The sequence below is a fragment of the Idiotropiscis lumnitzeri genome, chromosome 16 (assembly GCF_059441095.1).
Source record: "Idiotropiscis lumnitzeri isolate Australia: NSW breed Sydney's pygmy pipehorse chromosome 16, RoL_Ilum_1.0, whole genome shotgun sequence".
In the NCBI taxonomy this organism is placed as follows: Eukaryota; Metazoa; Chordata; class Actinopteri; order Syngnathiformes; family Syngnathidae; genus Idiotropiscis; species Idiotropiscis lumnitzeri.
Window position 1 is genome coordinate 11,749,545 of NC_142406.1, and position 20,185 is coordinate 11,769,729.

Below are 20,185 nucleotides of genomic sequence, written 5' to 3' on the forward strand. Positions count from 1 at the left end.
CTCTTGCTGCACCTACAACGCAAATGTTTTGTAGTGGAGAGAAAAACAAAAGAATTTCACAATTCTCTGCAGCAGGCCACTGCTATGCCAAGTCAAATGAGTTCAGTCAACAGTTTCGTCCAACACAGCGCCAGTGTACAATTGATATATTGTTGGGATTAGCTCCTTTCTCCTGAATGATGTCATTGCTTTTGATTATTATAAGTTACTCGTGCTGTTCAACAGTGCAAAGTGTTGTCGGTTTTTTTTCTTCTTCCCATGTTGCTCAAACACTGCAGCAGTGTGTTGCACTTACCGTAAACCTGTGCTTCCCCCCTCATGTGAGTAATGCTTTGTGGATTAATGGGAACCGATTTAAATGGCAGGAGAAACAGAAACCCCTCTTATCTTAACAGACCAGCAAAGGGGTGTGGGATAAACCGCTTCTGGCACTTTTATGCAAAGCAATAATGCAAGTCAATGTTTTTTTTTATCCTGAAAGAGACAAAAAATGTATTTTTCTTTGCAGGTATCGTCATAACATGTCTGTGACATGCTTTCATTAAAACACAGAGAGAATTGCAGCTCAGTGTGTGTGTGGGCAAGCAATAGCGCTCAAAAACAAACATTTTCACTCATTAAGGCAGCACTTTGTATGTTTGTCAATAGGTGAATGGATCTGTATATGCGGTGCATGCAGCAGACAATCAAGAAACTTAACGCTGTGAGCTGACACAACAAAACTCAATGCAGCTCTGCTTACCTTTTAGGCAGTGTAGTCCTGCAGTCGCTCAAAAATGGTAGCTCTTCACCCAGGCGGGCTTCCAAGTCATGGGTGAAGAAGCTCATGTGGGCAATATTTTGCAATTTAATTTTAAAATAATTTAAATAGATACTGCATTTAAATAATTTAGATGTATATTGTACAAAAAACTAATGATAAAGAAAATAAAAAATAATGGATGAACATTCTCCGGTTTCGAATGTTTTCTTTTAGCAGGGGTGTGTGTCACTTGTTTATCACTTACAAGCATTAACAGCGCCCTCATCTGGTAGAAAGTAGGAACTGAATGCTTTGGACAAAATAAATGCACGTTGGCATCGCACATGATGCGTTTACTGTTAAAAAAAGTGTTTTGTACATTTTCATACAAAGCATCACATATATATAAAAAAAAAACAAAAAAAAAAACAGTACAAATGTGTTACAGTTCTTCCTCCTGAAAAGAAAGTAACATTAAATTGCAATTAAAAATACAATGTACAGAAAACACAATAAAATGGATCTACAGTAAAGATTAAATAACAAACTATAAATATGTTTGAGGCATCTTATGACCTTAAAGTGATTGTTTGTTTTTAATTTGGTTCTTTTGATTTCCTTCATGTAAGTAAGTGATTGAAAAATGTGTGAAAACATTCTCATGCGGTCCACCAAAAACGACATCTGACTTTGTATTTCACACACAGAACCCACTTGACCCTGCAACAACCTCTGTGGGGTCAATACCGTCCATCCTATTCCATTTTTGTTCCTTTTAGACAAAAGTGAGGTAAAACAAAAAAGAAATCAGACTGTAATGGTAAAAAGTAAAACTGTCAAGATGATGACCAAGCAGTTTATCGGAAATGTCACTTTTTGAACTCAATGGCTCTTTGTCCTGGCTACTCAGTACAATATGGCTAAAGCAAAAATAATACTCTTCGAAAGACTCCTTGCCCAATTACTGTGTTGGAGCTTTAAACGGACCACTCTGCATTTTACACAAAACCCTGCAAAAGCAGGATTGCAGTAACAGCCATGTCAAATGCATCTCTGCATTCCATGACAGTGCCATTTAAACAAAAGTCACGTGAAAAAAGTCGGGAAAATTCTGCCGTAAAATTGCCAGGTTGATTTTGTCCCAGAGAAAAAAAAAGCAAGATGGCAAAATGACAGCTCTGGCCTCTGTTACGGTTTCGGTAATATCTTCAAAGGCCAGTTCAGGTAATTTTTTTTTTTGTCCCTGCATTCTGCGCCATTTCCACAGAATAGCAACAAGTGAAGGTTGGACCAATGGCTGCTTTTAGACGCATCTGTTCACGCTCTGATACTACCTCCGAGCTGTAAAATTGCTGGGTTGACTCAATGTACGAATCCCATGTTAGTGACTTTTATACAAAGACTGAAAAATGCCCGAGCTACGACTGATACTACCAAACAAAAGTTTAAAGTTGCCGAGTGACTTTCATCCCTGCTTTCCGACTCAAAGCAGTTTCAATAAAGCCTGCATGCATCAGTCGCCGTTTTTCCTACACGCCTGCGCGCACGTGAAGGCATCACGCGAGGACCCACCAAATGCAAACAAAAAACTTCCTACTCCACTTTCCAGATGGCGATCTTCCCATCGTGCTTGGCGGCGCCGCTGAGGACGTAGCGGTCCTCGGCCGAGCACAGCGCCGTCACCTTGTCGCCGTGGCCGTGGAGCTCCTTGAGGACCTGGCGGCGGTCCACATCCAGGATGTAAACTTTCCCTCTGGTGGAGGAGCGGCCGACTCCGCCGACCCACACCTACGGAGGGAAGCCATTTTGTGTCACTGCTTAAAATATTGCAAGTGCCGGACGTCTTCAACAGTAGTGGATGAACGGGGGGGGGGACTTTTTTCTAGATTATGAGATGCTTTCTTAATACAATTATTTTTTCATCACATAAACCTTCAATAATATGCTTCTATAGCACCATGTTTGCTCTCCAGTCACACACAAACTATATCTCAATCCAATGGTTTTATTGAAAAGTGGCAAATGGCATGACGTGCAAATCGGTAGCGCTAAATCCCACAGAAACAATCATTTGGAATATAGTGTAAATATTTTGTGCGAGCGTTTACCTGGTTTTTCACTTTAATCATGCAGTGACATCCAGTGCAGTCCTGCAGCGCCACTCGGTGGTAAGGCCTCGACGCATCTTTCATGTTCCAAATGCAAACGTCGCCGGAGTCAACGCATATGCTCCACACCTCCTCCTTCTGACACGCACACGCACACACACACCCATAAATTCACTTTACATTGTATCGTATGAGGGGAAAAATGCTTTCGAATCAGGACAACTTGAAAGTCTTTCATAAACGCGTGTGCGTGTGCGAGTGAGTGTGTGTTACCTCAGGTAACAACAACACAGAACTAAATGTCGCTGCAGAGCCTTTGTGTTGCTCGGGCAGGTTCAAACGATGTTTTAAAGAGCCGTTTCTCCACACCTCCATGATGCTGTCCCTGGAACCTGGAAGAAATGCGATAGAACAGTTGAATGTATTTCTTTGGTGGCTTTCTGGAGATTAAAAAAAAGCGAGAGTGAGACACCTACAACACCACAGAGTCACGTTGCAGCTGTGGACTGAGTGCAGGCGGTCACAGGAGAGGCGGAAGTTTTTTTTCACCTGAGGGGTTGAAAAAAATGCAGGGGTGCTCATATATATATATATATATATATATATATATATATAAAAATATAAGATGATCACACTAGGCAGTAGGAGGTCTGACCTAAAAAATGTTAAATATATAAACAATAAAAATATCAGATATAATAATATAAACTGACCTGCAACGTGGAAACATCCCACGCGATGACGGTTCCCTCAGCACTGCAGGAGTACGCCACCTTCTGGCTGAAATAAAATACAACGACAATGGAAAAAATGTAAAAAAATAAAATAAAATTAAAAATCATATAGTATGGTGCTAACTATTCAAGGATCAGAAGCAGTGAAGTCCAACCAAATTCAATCTGCAACTGATTATGATATTATATTATAAATTCCACATTATGCTCCAATTATCATACTTAAGCATTTCAATTTCATCATGGCCACTCTCATACCTCATGAGAACATGTCAAGCCTGATTTTTTTATTTTTTTTTCATAATTCTTTCCCAAAATAGTGGTCACCTGTATTTGTCCACATCGAGCGTCAGTCCGGTCACCTCTGACCTGTGATCGGTCAGCTGCCTATTGCAGACCATGGCAACCATGCTGATGATGTAGATGACGGAATCCTCGGAGCCCATCCACACTTGGTCTTTGTCCACGGCCAGCATGCAGTTCTGAACCAACACCATGAACGTAAACATGAAGCTCGGAATAGAAACAGCACCTAATTCTGTAGTAGACCGCAGCTCATTTTCTGAAATCCTCAATGTCGCCACTAGATGGCAGCCATGTTGCACAGTTTCACGAGAATTTAGCAGGATGTGCGACTTTTTCCTTGTGAAATGACATCACAGTGCTATTTTTAACAGAACATTGTTGTTGACATTCAAATAATGGTTGTTGGCCTGTTTTGGGGGGTTCTAACACTGTTGGGGAGGAAAAACATGCCCCAGACGGTGCCTCAGAAATGACACAGTGGCATTTTTGCATAATGTAGTGTAAAAAAATAAAATAAAATAAACCTATTTCGTCAGGCTGATCTTTTTTATTGTCTAAAACTAATTTTGAATGAAAAAGAAAATCCTAGACAGTGAAATTATTAACTCATTCACTACCAGCCAAGTAAAAAAAAAAAAAAAAAAAAAAGGACATTTGACGTCTTTAGCCGTCAATGGCAGTAAGTGGGTTAATGATACACTCTTAAAAGCTGTGACAGTCGACCGCAATTTACAAAACCGAAGCAATACTTTGAACATTTTATTATTGTACTTTTTTTTTTTTTTTTTTAATAAAATGGGTCGACGTGACTCGAAGCATAACAGGAGGGTCAAATGTGCCGGACTTTTGTACTCTCCCAGTCTGTGAAATAACTCAACTGCAACACAGGTGAATGATCTACTTTCCAGTTTAAAGAGATGTCATGCAAACGTAATCGCGCGTGCATGGGAACGAGCCGAGGTAACATATTTCATGTGACTTAAGGTTCGCTGATAAAACCAACACTATGGATGCATAAAACACGTTTACGAGCGAGGCAAGCTCAGGAGACAAAGTTAATGGGAGGAAAACTTGTTTATGTGTGGCCGATGTCAGTAGCATGCATGTGGCTGTTTAACGGCCCTAATCTGCCCGGCAACACAAGGCAATCGGGCGGACGCTTTGCAGATTTGATCATTTGTTAGTTGAACATTGCTTCCTACTTGCCGTTTGCAAACGCGTTTCAATACGTGTCGAATTTTCGGTGCATTTTGGGATGCTTTTTGCTCTTTTACCAGTCTGGCGTTGCCAACTTGACAAGTGTGCGTCAGGGACCAGCTGGAGGCGTCAAACACCATCACCTTCCCACCACTCAAAGACACCCATAACTGACCTGAAACAAACACACACACACACGGTTATTTGGCCATATTTTTGTCGCCAATGCGTGACCAACGACTGTCGGGTTTACGAATGACAAATTACGACTTAAGTCAACCACCCAGTTGTGTTAAAAGTGTAGCGAAAAGTCATGGTGCCGGTCTTAGTTGGTTTTTATTTTTACTGGAGCATCTTTTAAAAATAACTTTGAATTTGAAAACACCCCAAATTTTCATTCCATATGGTAACCATCACCACAGACAGACCGGACCACTTTTGAATCCTTAAAATCCCCTCCTTCAAAAATGAACGGAAATACTTGCCGTCGTCCAACCCCACCCCACTTCAGCTAACGGTCAGAATCCTTTATTTTTAAAAACAAAATGCAGAAGAGAGTGAGAGACGTGGAGAGGAGGCAAGAATTGGGAGGGAGTGAAAGGAAACTATTTGACAGGAGAAGAGGGCGCGCTGTGGCCGAGCGCCAGGAATTCAACTCGGTGACCTACATTACATTCAAAGCGGAGCGGAGCGAGAGGGGAGGCTGACGGCCATCGTCTGAATGGTCACGTTTGTTCTTTTCACCCACACGCACATGGCAAAGAGGCGACAGGAAGAACTGAGTCGCTGAGTCAGCCGGCCACCACAAGGACGTCTCAAGTGGCTCCACTTGCCCACTGAAGAACATCTTTCAGTATTCAGACACCCACTTGCAGCACCAAACGGTGATTTCTTGATTTTTTTTTTTTTTTTCATAATGACGTGTTTCCAGATGTTATCCTTCGACATTGCCAAAGGTCAGAAGTGCGTCAGTTACCCGGCGTGTAGAGAAGAACGTCAACGGCACGAGGCGCGGCCAGTCCCAGCGAAGGGTTAATCTTGTGCTTGAGCGTCTCGGCGGTCGTCCTGGGAACCATCATCGGCACTGAAGACACACACATCAACGTATTAAAAAAAAAAAAAAAACACCTGACAGGCAAATTGGCAAGCCGTAATCAAATCGTGTTTGTTATTTCCGTTGTTTTCCACTGCGAAGCAAAATGCATTTCGTTTTTGGTTTACCTTCCATTTTGATGCGGTCAAAGTGAGCGAGCTTGGAGGCGGCGTAAGTGGCCTTGCTGCTCTGAAGGCTGCCCACAACCGCGTCCATGAGCAAGGCGTTGGTCAGGGCCTGCTGCATGTACTGCGGGTCCTGAAAACAAACAACCACTCGTTGTAAACGTTGTGCGCGTCAACAGAAAGTGCAACAGCTAATTATTTATAAATCAACAGCAAATTCAATATGAATTAAACTATATTTGTTTGCATTTTCTTTTTATTGTATTGGTTGTATTTATTGACACATTTAGAGGTGCTGTTTTTTATTTATTTTTTATTCACATTTTGCCAAAAGAAAATCTCTTGGCACGATGCCTGCGAGCCAGAAGTTGAGCTGCACTGTGTTTGTTTACAGACAAGTGTGTTGATTGAGTGCGAGGCAATTACACTCCTGGCATTTGAACAGGGGTGTGTAGACTTTTCATAACCACTGTAGATGCATGGGATTTCACAAAGGAAAGCTTGTTTGTTATAGCACACACACACACACACCTTCTTGTATTTGTTACCTTTTTAAGACCACCCATAAAATGCCTACTTTCCAGGACCACCCTTTCTAGACATCACAGGAACAAATGAAAGGCATCCTTGAACTTGGGAAAAAAATCTATTTTAATTGTATCACAATATAATACGCGCGCACACACACACACACACGCACTCTCTCATTTGGCGCTACCTTGTGCTGGTCGGCCATTTCACGTCCAGCCCACATCTCTTTGACCATCAGGTTCCAGAGTTCCGTCTCCGTCTTCAAATTGGCCTCAAAGGCCTCCTTCCTGCCCCGCACGCGCAACTTCAAGCTAGGAATTCGCAGGAGCAAGAAAGGCGCCGAGGAAACCTTTACCTCCTGCAGGGAAAATCACAAGTTAGTCGAGTGGAGTGTTGTTACGTGGCTGTCATACGCGTTCTTCTGTGACCTCCAAGTCGCGGTACTGCGCCACCTCCACGTAGCCGGGCCGCCCGTCTGTGAGCAGGAAAAGCCGTCGCTGTGTCATGGCGATCTTGCCCACGCCGCGGCTCGTCTTGACCGAGGACGACAGCTTGAAGACGCACTCGCTGGGTTCGATGTGCTCCAACACAGATGCAGGCAAGCAAACCTGAAAAAAAGAACACAACTTGTTCCATCATCGCTCCAGTCACTGTAGTTTGTACGTATATTGGAGTTTTTTTTTTTTAAAGGGGGGCGTACTATGGAGTGACATTAAACAACCAATGACATGTTTTGGTCATTCTTTATCCTTTGTCTAGTTTGACTTACAGAGATCTTTTGTTAAGACAACTCAAAGTGATTTCAATGGTGAAAAATATAAATGCGTAGTTTGTCTCCTTAAGTTCAGGGAAACACACCTCCTGTGCCTCAGCCTCAGTTTCTTTCCAGATGGTGTAAAAAACGCGAAACAAATCCGGGCCAACCTGCTTCTGATGACCTGTAATGAACAACAACAACAAAAACAATTCTCGCATCTCATTTCTTTTTTTTTCTTGTTATTAGAAAGGTGTACATTGCAGAACGAGAAGCCATATCAACATCATGAAGGTTTATTTGTGCAAAAAGCTGCAGCTTAATGGGCCGTCCGAAAAAAAACAGGACGCAACAAAATAGAGGAAAGAGTTACAGCGATGTTTAACTGTTACGCCCCCCGCCCCCCCCCCCTTGCTTGAATAATATTTTCCGTCTCCAGGTCTCTCTTATCTTTTCTTCTCGCCTTGTTTCTAATCACTCACAGGAATGCCGTCAGGTCACAGTGGCTGCACTTCACAATGCACAAAACACCCTCAAAGGTTTCTTGTGTAATGTAGTGTGAAGAAAATTAAAAAAAAATAAATTAAAAAAAACATTCCCTGGGGGTGGGATGAATCACAATCCGTTATTAGGGAGATGACTGATGACTTCACGAGAGAAGTTGATATTATAGCTGCCCTTTCTCAAAACATGCGAGCAAATCATTAACCTGAGGAATTATGTGTGCTGCAGTAGAAACTCCGTGGGAGCTTGTGGGAGAAATTTTAAGTGCGAGCACACTTCAAATCGTGGCTTCGAGCATGTAGCATTTATTTATTTACCTTCTCTATTGGATGTCGACTAAAAGGGACAAACGAGACGTTTTATGTCGCACTTACCGACAGTTAATGCCTCAAAAAGCCGATAAATGGTCCCCTGGTCTTTCACCATGCCGGATTCCTGGACGCACTTCACAAACTCATCCTGCTGCATGTACTTTTTCGGCAGCTGGAAGCGTTTTACGGCGCCCTCCTCGTGCTGGCTGTCGTGTCGCTCGCGCTCCTGGTCCCGCTTGAGGCGGATGATGAGGCGCTTCAGTTCGGGCCGCCTGTCCGCCTAAGACGAAGACGGTCACTTATTGTTACTTTGGGAGGACAGACTGCAGAAATGTGACTTTTTAATTGCTTGTGTAAAAAAAAAAAATAATAATCTAATCATTTATTGGGCCTCCTGGGAACTGGCGTGGGCAAACTACGGTCACATGCGGCCCGTTTAACGTTTTAATCCGACCCGCCAAACTTTAATGAATTAACCAAGTTATGTTTTATTTTCTAAATACTGTAGTTTTTCAAAGACATAAATCCGGCCCCTCGGTCAAATTTTAGAACCCGTTGTGGCCCGCCAATCCAAAAGTTTGCCCACCCCTGTCTTACAACATCAGCAGTTTTGCATCAAATTAAAGACCTGCAAACGATCAGCTTCGGGCAGCGAGTCCACAAGAGATTTAACCATCTGCAAAGGAAAGATGTCAGAGTCTGTCTTATAAAGACTCTGGAAGTCCTCTAAAGCGTCCAGACGTTTGTTTGACACCGTGTTGACCAACCCCCGCAGGTAATGATACCTGGACAACAAAAGAGGGGTCCATCAGAATGACAAACACGTCAATTAAGTCGTGTGCGTGTTTCCTGATTACCTGGCCAGCAGAGCCGATTCGTCAGGAGGAGTTGCGCTGATAACCTTGCCCAGGCTTGCAACCATTTCCGAATAATAGTTTTGGACATAATGATACGCCAGAGGAGGGGGGAATTCGGGAAGGCGGAAAACCTTCACGGCTTTCTGCGGAAACTTCAACCCTGGAACGGAATCAAGGAGGAACAACTCATCATTTGATTCGAGCTGACAGGAGTTTTCTCGTCGGCACATGCGCACACCCATGTCGGGGCTCATCTTCCAGAGAGAACCTGGCCTAACGGGGCTGATGCCAGTGAGAGCGTCGTGGACCGACTGGTCCAGGTTGGGCATGCTGGCTCCCAGGCGCTTGCTCAGTCTGTTATCCGGGCTGGCGTAGCTGCTGTAGCCATTCCGGGACAGTTCGGACATGGGAGGACGGCGGGGCGAATCAGTCACGCCGCGATTCCTGCAGAATGACGATCAAATATGCTTTACTGTGTCCCCAACTCCTCCTTCGCACCACCCACGTGGTTTTATCTTCAACATACGGTCAGGAAGTGGACAAAAAGCCCAACTGACGACATTTTTTTTTCCAGAAACGGAAGCTAAAATTGGATTGCCTGTCAGCGAGACTGCGAGAAGCGAATATTCAACGCAAAGCGTTTGAAATTGCATCGCCGTGCTCCTGGCTCGGTCCCACGGTGTTCAGCTCACGGCAGAACATACCTGTGTGCTAGGTTGCGCGTGTTCTGCTCCATGCGGCTGAAGCTGTCCTGTTTCCTGTTGAGCCTGTCTCGCAGGAATGAGTGAAAGATGTGAGTGTCTAAAACCTGAGAACACACACACACAAAATAAAAAGCAAGGGTCAGTGCTTGTATGACGTGTTCGTGTGACATGCTTTACCTTCTTGTAAAAAAGCTGGTCCGCTGGCTCCCTGGTGCGCAAAAACTCCTCGCTGTTAAAAACTCTGTGCTCGTGGTTTAGAACGTCCTGCACCCCTCTGATCCAAGACACAAAATGGGATATTTTAATCATTTGAAGAAGACTACAAATACTTTGGAGACAGACCCCTTCAAATCCCGGACAAGTCAATAAAACCGAGACCAACGGAATCATCAACACGAAACATTCAACGTACGGCACACACGTGCCTGAAGATGTTGACCAAGAGCTCCAGGCAGATGTTTCGTATCTGCTTGTTGAGTCGTCGTTGCCAGACTCGCCGCTGAGCTTGCAGGGCGACGGCATCGGTGGCCGACCCCCGGTGGCACGTCTCCAAGTCGTAGTGAAGCTGCAGCGACTCGGCTCTGAATGTGCGCCCACGCGCAAAGCCAGTTTAGGACCAAGCGCTTGTACGTTAATTTATTATCGTGTTATTACCTCGAAATAAAGCACTCAGCAGCGGCCAGAGGAATGGCGGCGAGGTCGATGACGTCGGCCCAGGACGATTGAACGATACCATCGTCAATATTCACCAGGATGAGATCTTCTGTCTCCTGGAATTAAAGAGTCAAGTGAAAAGTCCGAATAAAGTTCATATGTGATCTAAACGACATTTGTGTACTCACCGCAGCCACTTCTTCAAAATGACTTAAGTGGCAGCCCATCAGGAAGGCCGTGGGCGCCATCAGGAAGTCCAGCATTCCTCGGGACAGCACGGGAACGTAGGGGTGCTGCCAGGTGAGGGGCTGCATCGGAGCAGAAAAAAAGAAGCGAGGTAAGAAACAGAGGGAGGAGACAATTCCCAAAACGTGGCCGGCGTGACGTTGCTCGGTGACCGACCTGCAGATAAAGCAAGAGGCACTCGGCAACCAGAGTGAGTCGGGCCCAGTCGGATGAGAAGAAGACCAGACGTTGTTCTTGGAGGAGGCAGGATAAGATCTAAAAAAAAAAAAAAAAAAGCGACTGGGTGTTTGTTTTTAAACGTGACTCATTTCATTACAATTACGTCCGAGAGCTGGCGGACCGTAACCATAATTTAAACGGTTTTGTCCGAGCAGGTCAACCCGCTTGTTCATATAAACATATATTTAAAAAAAATAAAAATAAAAAAATCAACGCAAAACTCCTAACAATCTATTAAATCGCTAGCGTTCCCTGTTGGCGAGTGCTACAATAAAGTTCAAACTCCGGCCGGACCTGAGCAAACAAACACGCAGTCATGCTGGCCCACTTTGTACGTTGAGCAATCGCAGTGCAAAAAAGAGGAAAGCCAAACGTCAGGGAGCGTTACCTGGAGGAGTGTTATGTGCGAGAAACACAACAAAGGCAAGTGCAGGTCCACGTCGATGATGGGGCCGTCCTGGTCCTCCCTGGATGGAAGAACGACCAGCAGGGGGCGCAGGCTAAAGGACTGACACACAGAAACAGATTGAGTACGGAGAAGAATGCTAACCAAAACAGCAGCACCCGTTAAGAGTGTTTTATTGTGTGAAAAAGATTTCTGACCACATGTAGTTGTCCAGGAGGCGGTAAAGGGACGAGGGACAACTTCGCAGAAAACTCCTTCATGGTTTCCGCCAAATCGGATTGTCTCGCAGGCCGCAACTGGACGAGCAAACTAGAAGGTAGGTAAGGAATGATGGCGTATGAGCCGGTCGCCTTTCAAAAATGAGACGGCTCTAAAGTATTACCTCGACAAGCAGTCCCTCAAGGCGTTGTAGTAAGGGAACTTGGAGATGACGCACACGGCGAAGGGCGTGAAAAGACGGCATTTTGATGAAATCCACCGATGGCCGTTCTGGATGGCAACTTCCTGGTAGGACTGGACAGCCAATCAGAAATGACGATGTGGAAAAACTTGTAAATGAAACAACCACATCTTGGATTATGAATCTACCTGTACAGGTCGATAGTACTGCGCGACAACTCCATGTGTTCGGTTTCCCAATAGGTCAGTAAAAACCAGGAAGTGATACGCATCTTCTCTCTGCTCATTGGCCAATTGAAGACCACCTGACCAGGAGAAATAAAGAGAAATGATATAGTTTGCAAACACACGCGAGGGACTAGACAGATTTACCGGGAAAGCAGAGTTGGGGCAACGCGATGAGGTCCAGATCCTTCGGAACGCTGATGTCCTCCGTTGAAGATGATGCCTCCGAATGATCGCCGGCTTCCCCGTTATGAGCGGAGACTGGAGCACGGTCCCGTCGCTTCTACAAGAGTGGTCAAAAAGGTTCCAAATGGTTTAAAAAAAATAAATAAAAAAAAGAAATGTCCTCATTATGACCCACATTGCAAAATACCTTCTTGATGAAGCTTCTCCGCCGCTGCACACGGCTGAAGGACGGACCAATCGCATGACTGGAATTGGTCTCCTTGGAGACAAACGGTGGGATATGGACCTGCAGTACCTCTGCATCCAGAAGAGGGAACTCCACAAATTTATTTTGTTGATGAAGCTAGTCAAAAAAAGGGAGTTCATATTGCAGAGTAAAATTGCAGCTTGACTAAAAATAAATAAATAAATAAATAAATAAATACCTGATAGACGTCTCTGAGCTTGTCACTGGACGCTCCAACCACCACGCATGCCTCCAACAGTCCCGAGGGTAGTTCCGCCATTGCAACATATGCCCTAAAAACAACATAACGGCCGTGGGATGACATCACAGTCATAGTTAGTCAAAGTTGACCGTATCCCACCATGAAGCGAGCAGACGTGCGCTGTGCGGTGATTAAAAACGTGACTCACTCAAGTTGCCATTAACGTGCGCGCATGAGCGGCTCCAGAGCCGACCAATTAAATGCCGGCACAATTACCCCATGATGTGGTGACACACGTTACTGTATAAGTCCACATCCTGTTGTCGGACTTCCTTCAGATGAACTCAAAGACATACGCGCAGTATTTTTAGGCCAGGATTGCATTTTCTGGAAAATGCAAGTTGCACCGATAAGAATAAGGCAAGGCCTCATCTCGAGTACAAAGGAAAGTAAATTTTAGTTTATTAAACAGCCGATAGAAAATAAACATAGGAGAAGCAGGTATTATTTTTGTCCTTGAATGTGTGTGGCTGTGCCTGGCCTGGTGATAAGTGTACGACTCGACTCACCTTTGCACTACACTGTCGTAATCAAAGCTTATTTTTTATTCATTTTTTTTTTTTTTACAATGATAATAATGGTCAAGGTGGCCCAGTACCATTTTTTTTTCTACTTTCCACACCATGTGTTCTCTATCTTCTATATCGTGTGCAGTGTAAGGCAGCCAAACATCTGACTCAAATTAGTCAGAGCGACAAAAAAATAAAATCTCACGTTGACACACAGTTATCAACCTTTCATTGATCGGTCCCATCTCAAATCCTCTTTTTTTTTTTGTCTTCTCTGCTCCATCTGTCTTTTCCGTACTTAACCTTCAAAATGTTTTTTTCTGAAGTCCATTCCGGCCTCCAGCTGAGCGTGCCATGGAAACGCACACTTAAATCACCTCCTCTGAGGCCTACGAGGTTTGTTAAAAGCGTTTGTGGGAACAGGACGTCAAAACATAAACCTTTAACAAAATGCAGATGTGATTCTGAAACAAACGGAGGCGAGTTGCTTACTCCAGCAAGTGCTTTCTTAAGTTTCTTAAGATTACTTCTGTGAGAGGGGACAGTGACCACATTCTCATGTTTAGCAGTTTTGTCCTTGCAATGACTCTTCAGCTGGTTCCAAAATGGCACAAGAATTTGATTTAAAATCAGCTTATGTCAGAAAAAAATAAAAAAATAAAATATATAAAGTTCACATTTACTGATTTAGCTTCCACTGCCTCCACCATTAAAAAAAGAAAAAGAAACTCACCAATCGCAATCAAGCTGAGCCAAGTGGGCGTGACGGGGACAAAACAAGTTTGGCCTCATATCTGCTTGTCAGGTATTTTAAAGAACTGAAATAACACTGAAGAAAAGTTGAAGAAGCCCCACATGGAGGGGGTTAAACAAAGTGAAAGTGGATTTTAAAACCCTCCTCTTCTGTCAAATTGGGAAAATACTTCAGCTGTCCTCAACTTTTAATGTATGTTTGATAGATATTTACATTTTTATTTGCAACTATTTGAAGGGGGTGTCTGATAAAAATAAATATATAGTATATTTACCGAAAAAATCAATTTACCGTATTTTAGTTTTTTTTTATTTTGGTTCATTTTCAAGGTCAGATCTGCCAAGGGCCAAGATTATCCTCAAAATAATTGTCTTTCAAACTACAGATCAAATTGTACTAAAAAGCTTGTCTGACACCCGTATGGATGATTAATGTCATCCATACATTAAAACATTGCAGGAATTTGACTTTGTAGGTGCAGACGTCAAATCGGGGTCATGGAACTCGCCGACCTCTCTTGTCTTCTGTTCCTTATTTTTAGCACCTGACGATTCTTCATTCATGTACAGTTTCACGATTCCCACCATTTTCCTTGATTTAACAAACTGGGAAATCTTAAATCGGTTTCAGCAAACGTGGGTACAATTGAGCCCAGAAAAGCCTCAATTTACAAACTTTGAAACTTTGGCACAAAAGAATGGCGTGTTTAAAGTACAAATCATTGTACAGCATTTTTTATTGCTCTCAAAGGTCACATTAGATCCCAGAGAGTACATAAGGGTTAAAATAGTTACAGAAAAAATAAATATTGCCGACTAATGGAGGTAATAATGATTTAAACACCATATTTATTAGGATTTGACACTTTTGGATAACTGGTCAAATTGAGCAGAGGACATATTTAACAAAAAGATGCGTTAAACAGTGTAGTTGGAGCATTTTTGCACGGTATTCTATGATTACTGAAATAGACTATATCAAGGCCAGTTAAACGTGTTGGAACGCATACTCGATCAAAAAATTCATTTTAGCAGAAAATAAATAGGAATGACAGATTTCGCACGTGGCCTGGTCGAGATGGCGCAAAACAAACGGGTCTCGTCAATACAATAATGTGCAGTAAACATGAAAGCAAACATAAAAGAACAGTAACGTTGTTATTTTCAGCTAAGTTGGATTTGTCGACTAGTTAAAAGTTAGTTCCAGTGATTGAAGTTAGATTTCTTTATTTAGTCCATGAATGCACCACAGCACATTGAGTAGTGGACCCGCAGGACAGTTGACACATGAGTGGCGCCTAGTTACGACGTAATTAAAAAAATGAATGAATAATAATAAAAAAAAAATATCACTTACCTTCAATTAAACATTTTTTATACACAAGCTGCTAATTCCACAAATTCCTGATGCCATTTCGAGTACTTCCACGGCACGAACGCGACTCAAACGTGGAGACAGAAGCACAGCTGGTTGTTCTCGCACGGAAGAGTGAGTGAATTGAATTTGGTGGAGTGACGCAAACGCCCCCAAAAAAAAAAGAAAAAGAAAAAGGTTTGCCCGTGCGAAATGTGAAACTCGCTGCGATGTGTGGTCGACATCTGGTTAGCTGTTTCAACATTAAAGTAGCTTCCTGTTTCGTTCCGCGAATGCGAGGTGAGGAGAACGTTGCAATGTCGCCACCTGCTGACAATCAATCGTGTTTCTCAACTGTTTCACATTTTGCCCTACACCAGGATTCAAATGCGACGCAAACTACAACATTCGATGGCAAAAATAAATTAATTTGTTTTGAAATGTACAACATAGCCAGTTTGACTTCAGACATTACCGTTCGCTTGGGTCGAAGTTGGTGATTTTGGAGGCCTCCCATTGCAAGTCATTAAATTTAGACGGTGTTATACTGCCCCCTGGTGGCCATGGCTCACTATCTACATTGAGATGCGCAATCCCTGTTGAATTATCACGATGCAAAAACCGTTTAATTCGTTGGTCTATGTAATTATTATTATTAATGTTTTTAATCAAAAAATAATAATACACCTATATTTCTTTCGATATAACACATGTTTTAATCATGTTTGGGATGTTTATTCAGTGAAGTTAAACAGATTTTCACGTTATTATTTTTTTTTTATCAGCAACACATTCATTTTGTTGCACATTCATCCTCGGGCACTTGAATAGTGGCATTAAAAAGTCGCTAAAAATTAAAGTTCCAGCATCACATTGTGGTTTAAAGTAAAAAAAAAATAAGAGCTTAACTTAATGATTCCTGTCATCATAAGCACTTAATATACTGGCTAGATTTTTTTTTTTTTCCATGCTCGTGGCACAAGTGACACAGTGGTACGTTTCTAGACCAGAGTGACATACGTGGCGTCAGTGGTGACGCCGCAGTTGTTGTCTTTGGTGGACATGAGAATGTAGCCGTCGTTGCCCCAGTAGGTGGACCACGAGTTCTTAACTAACCAGTAAGGCTCTCCGTTTAATGTGCCGTATCCCACGGCAAGCACGGCGTGGTCAAGCGAGTCGGTGGTGTTACCTGAGGAATAAGAAAATTGGATGGAAAAAGAGTGTTATTAATGCTGGGATTCATTTTTTGCAGCCTGTGACCAACACAGATTTAAAATACACGAATTGTATTGGATTATCTTGACGTACCGCAAGCGGGCTCGTAGTAGACGCCGTGGCTGTAGAAGACGAATGATTTGTGCCCGGCGTCGATGCTGATGGCCACGGGGCCATTCTTGAACAGCGCCAACTTCAGCGCCTCGCCGTCGCCCGACGTCACGTTGGTGTAGCTGCGGACGTGCGCCGTCAACTGCGATGCGTTGGCGTGGCAGAAGCCGTTCTGCGTGACCAAATTTCCGTATTCAAATCATCCATGTTTAGTCATTTCCTTTAACACATTCTGCAAACCTATTTTTTTAAAAACAACTGGAATGGTGAATAAGAAGCTTTAAAGTTGCTTGTGGCTAGTCGTTACAATTTCTATAAGGGGATTTGTAGCAGCGTTTATGTAGGATGTCGATTATCTCACCATGCCCATATAAGCTCCGTAGGTCTCAGTTGTGGCGATGCCTCCGTGTTTCATGATCCACTCATACGCTCGCCACTCCTCGCCGCCGTCGCAGCCGTTGTTGCCGAATCCCCACGTGCAGTCCACCAGCATCTGCTGGGAGAGTACCTGCAGGGAACCCGTCTGGTTCGACAAAAACAAAGCTCATATGGTTATCAACAGAGAATCTTTTATTTGCAATAAATAATGTTTGCGTAAAATAAGTCCTGTAAAATTCCTTCGCTATGGTGTTAGAATCACCTTCAAGAAGAGAGCCCCCTCTAAAGCCCCCGTGGTGGCAAAGCTCCAACAGGAGCCGCAGATGGCCTGGTCCTTCACTGGTGTCACAGCGCCTGGAAATAATAATCATAAAAAAAAGAAAATTATTAAAAAAAAAAAAAAAAAAAAAAAAAAAAGCAAAGTACAGGATAAGAAAGCCTTTCAGGTGATGAAGACGCACCATAAAGGCGCCAGTCCAGCGACTCGGGGGCTTTCACTCCTTTGTAAATGTGGGAAGGGAAGGGGAGTCCTCGATTGGGGGTCTTCCCGCGCTTGCCTCCCCTCATGGCGGCCAACTCCGACATGGTGCGATCAGAGAGGGAGTTGAGAGCCAGCGCGAAGGACAGTCCCGCTCTGTTCTTGGAGTGGACGTATCTGCAAGGAAATGGAGCACAGATTAAATCTTTAAAAATAACCACTAGAAACTGTGGAAAATTACATTTGCAATAGAATTAGACAAAAATATTACTAGTCAAGAATATTAGGCAAAAATGAGAGATGAAATTAAAAAATACGAAATGCAATAGAAAAAAAAAACGAATTTTGTTTTTAAATTGCATGGATAAGTACTCCATATATAAAACTAAATCTAATTCTAAAACTTTTTTTTTTTTTAAAGGCACACCTCTTCCGTTCCCTCCCACCTGAGATTATGGAGAAAAGTGTGCTCCCTCTCCTCGTGCTCCCTCTGGTCGCTGTACTGACGCTGAAATTTCTCTTTGAAATGGTCAAAGATACGCCGCGAGTGGCCTGAAGATGACGTGTGTATGAGATCTTTCATGGGATTGGCCAGCATGTGATGCTCCACTCCAGGACCGGGGAATCCGCCGCAGCTCATACCTGGCCGACAATGTTTTTTCCCTCATATTACAGCTTAAATGTTTGTTTTTTTTTTAATTAAAGTGTCAAACCTTGAGGGAGGGAGAACACTGCGGGATCCACGTCGGAGGAGAACTCCCGATAGTCCACCAGGTATTTGTCAAAATGAGAACCCAGCAGCGTGTTGTAGCCCATCATCTCGTAGTGCAGCGGCGTGGCCGGATCCGCCCGGCCGTCTTCGCGCTTTTCCGAGCGGGTCACCCACAGCGTGTAGGTGTTCTTCTTGTAGCCCACGGTGGTCACGTTCTGCCACACTTCGCACAACGAGCCGCCGTAGTACTCCATCCTTAAAAACTGTGAAGAAAATAAAGAAAGTCAAGCAAGAATCAGTGTGTTGAGAGTGGAATTGAGACTTGGGTTCCATGTCGAAGACCTGGAAGCCCTGCACATCAGGCAAGGCCGCTTGCGTCGTGACGGCTTCGTCCTTGGTTCCGTTGACCCGAAAGCACTTCATAACGTTCAGCTCGTCTTCGGTGGTCTCTGGTGTGATCTTGTAGGAAGCCCCCCATGGTTGCTCGGCCGCCAGCTGGTATGTTGACACTTGTCCTGTTGGAAAAGATTAAATCTTTTACCGTAGCGCTTGTGTTGGATTAAATGTTGACATATTTGTTCATATTTAGGTAACACTTTGGTTTATTTTGTAAAAATAAAATGAAAAATACACTTCTATAATTATTATTATAACGATTATTTTCAGCTAAGAATCACCCATCAGCCCTTAAAGAATATTCACTATGTGGCCAGGTAAATGTAACAAGGTGTCCTGAGCGTGCAAGACGATGAGCAGAAGAGTGTTTCTGTTCCGCTCCAGTGGTTTGGATGTGATACAGCGGCTTCTCAGTTTCACATCCCACCGAGTCTGGAGTGAAAATGAAGAAGGGCGTCTCACCATGGTAGTAGTCGATACGACTGGCCTTTGCCTTCAGGTCAAACCAGGCCTCAAAGGGTTCCCTGATTTCAGCGTAAGGCAATGAAATCACTCCTGGAAAGAAACACGATCTTGAGATAAAGTGGTGATGACAAAAGCAAACTGTGAATCCTTTTCGCTCACCTTTCACATGATAAGCGGTCCCAAAATTGGGAAGGGAAGGCAGCGCTTTTGCGTCAGAACCTGCAAGGATAAACAGATTTGTTTCAGAGATTTACTATTGAAAGTGAAGGTGATGAGATGTGCAGTAACTGTGCATTTGCATTACATTAAACACCAATTCAATGTTAATCTTGTTACTTTACAAGTTAATCTTGTTTTCGGTAATTCTATAGCAGTAGAGAGGGAATGAATGTCTCGTGCCCACAATTAGCCACCGGTCACCCACTTCACTAGTCCCTTTAAGTTTTGTCAGTTGATGTTGGCTGATTGACGTAAAAAATATATAATGCTTACCCAACTAAAGGGGATATTTTTTCATGCAATTTAGTGTGTCAAACCATATTAATAACGTCAATATTTTCAATTTAGATGGGAGGCAAATTTTAAATTAGCAGATTTTAAAATGGGCTATGATGTTGGATTTGTGTTGTTATATAACGAGCTCGGCTGTTACTCTTATTAAAAACAATTCAAATCCAAATCAATCAATCGGAACGACGGCTGCTATGAAATAATTGCAATGCTTAAAAAAAGAAAGAAAATGTTATCTTTTTGAAATTGCAAGCACGTTTTCCTTACCGAAGACAGTCCACAGCAGAACAGCAGCGACGAACAACCACCGCGTCATGTTCTGAGCACCGAATTAAAAGATTTCAATAAAAACAAGATAATTACATGCAAGCAAAAAGCATCGCACCACAGTTACTCAATTCAACACGTAAACAAAAACTCAGCCACATGATCATTTCTCTACTCGCCAATCAAAGGAGAGTCAGGAAGTGTGTTGGCCAATCAGAAGGAGGGAGCAGGGTTCTGTCTGTATATCA

At 43.2% G+C, this 20,185-nt stretch overlaps 2 protein-coding genes across 6 annotated transcripts; both read right to left on the minus strand.

The window, feature by feature from the left end:
- Positions 1-1,099: 1,099 nt before the first annotated feature.
- dennd3a (DENN/MADD domain containing 3a) lies at positions 1,100-15,959 on the minus strand. Of its 5 annotated transcripts, XM_088278468.1 has the most exons (30): positions 14,032-14,108; positions 12,727-12,820; positions 12,489-12,644; positions 12,263-12,398; positions 12,080-12,195; positions 11,874-12,004; positions 11,689-11,800; positions 11,474-11,593; positions 11,023-11,121; positions 10,809-10,928; positions 10,621-10,736; positions 10,392-10,547; positions 10,144-10,240; positions 9,967-10,070; positions 9,501-9,706; positions 9,263-9,422; positions 9,034-9,190; positions 8,469-8,685; positions 7,695-7,774; positions 7,265-7,444; positions 7,024-7,194; positions 6,309-6,438; positions 6,064-6,171; positions 5,165-5,262; positions 3,912-4,066; positions 3,564-3,630; positions 3,327-3,399; positions 3,124-3,242; positions 2,851-2,988; positions 1,100-2,530 (listed from the first exon to the last, which is right to left on the minus strand). In XM_088278468.1, exons 1-30 carry the CDS (start codon positions 14,088-14,090, stop codon positions 2,336-2,338), a joined length of 3,870 nt encoding a protein of 1,289 aa, XP_088134594.1. In that variant the 5' UTR covers positions 14,091-14,108; the 3' UTR covers positions 1,100-2,335. The 5 variants fall into 5 exon arrangements, with proteins under 5 accessions (XP_088134594.1, XP_088134593.1, XP_088134592.1 ...); XM_088278467.1 differs by lacking the exon at positions 14,032-14,108 and adding an exon at positions 15,409-15,959 and having other exon boundaries at positions 9,263-9,706; XM_088278466.1 differs by having other exon boundaries at positions 9,263-9,706.
- Positions 15,960-16,108: 149 nt separating this feature from the next.
- LOC148321441 (digestive cysteine proteinase 1) lies at positions 16,109-20,107 on the minus strand. Its single transcript, XM_088278471.1, has 11 exons — positions 19,938-20,107; positions 19,320-19,379; positions 19,158-19,250; positions 18,642-18,814; positions 18,301-18,562; positions 18,034-18,229; positions 17,571-17,764; positions 17,372-17,463; positions 17,093-17,254; positions 16,714-16,903; positions 16,109-16,594 (listed from the first exon to the last, which is right to left on the minus strand). Exons 1-11 carry the CDS (start codon positions 19,984-19,986, stop codon positions 16,407-16,409), a joined length of 1,659 nt encoding a protein of 552 aa, XP_088134597.1. The 5' UTR covers positions 19,987-20,107; the 3' UTR covers positions 16,109-16,406.
- Between the last annotated feature and the right edge of the window lie 78 nt (positions 20,108-20,185).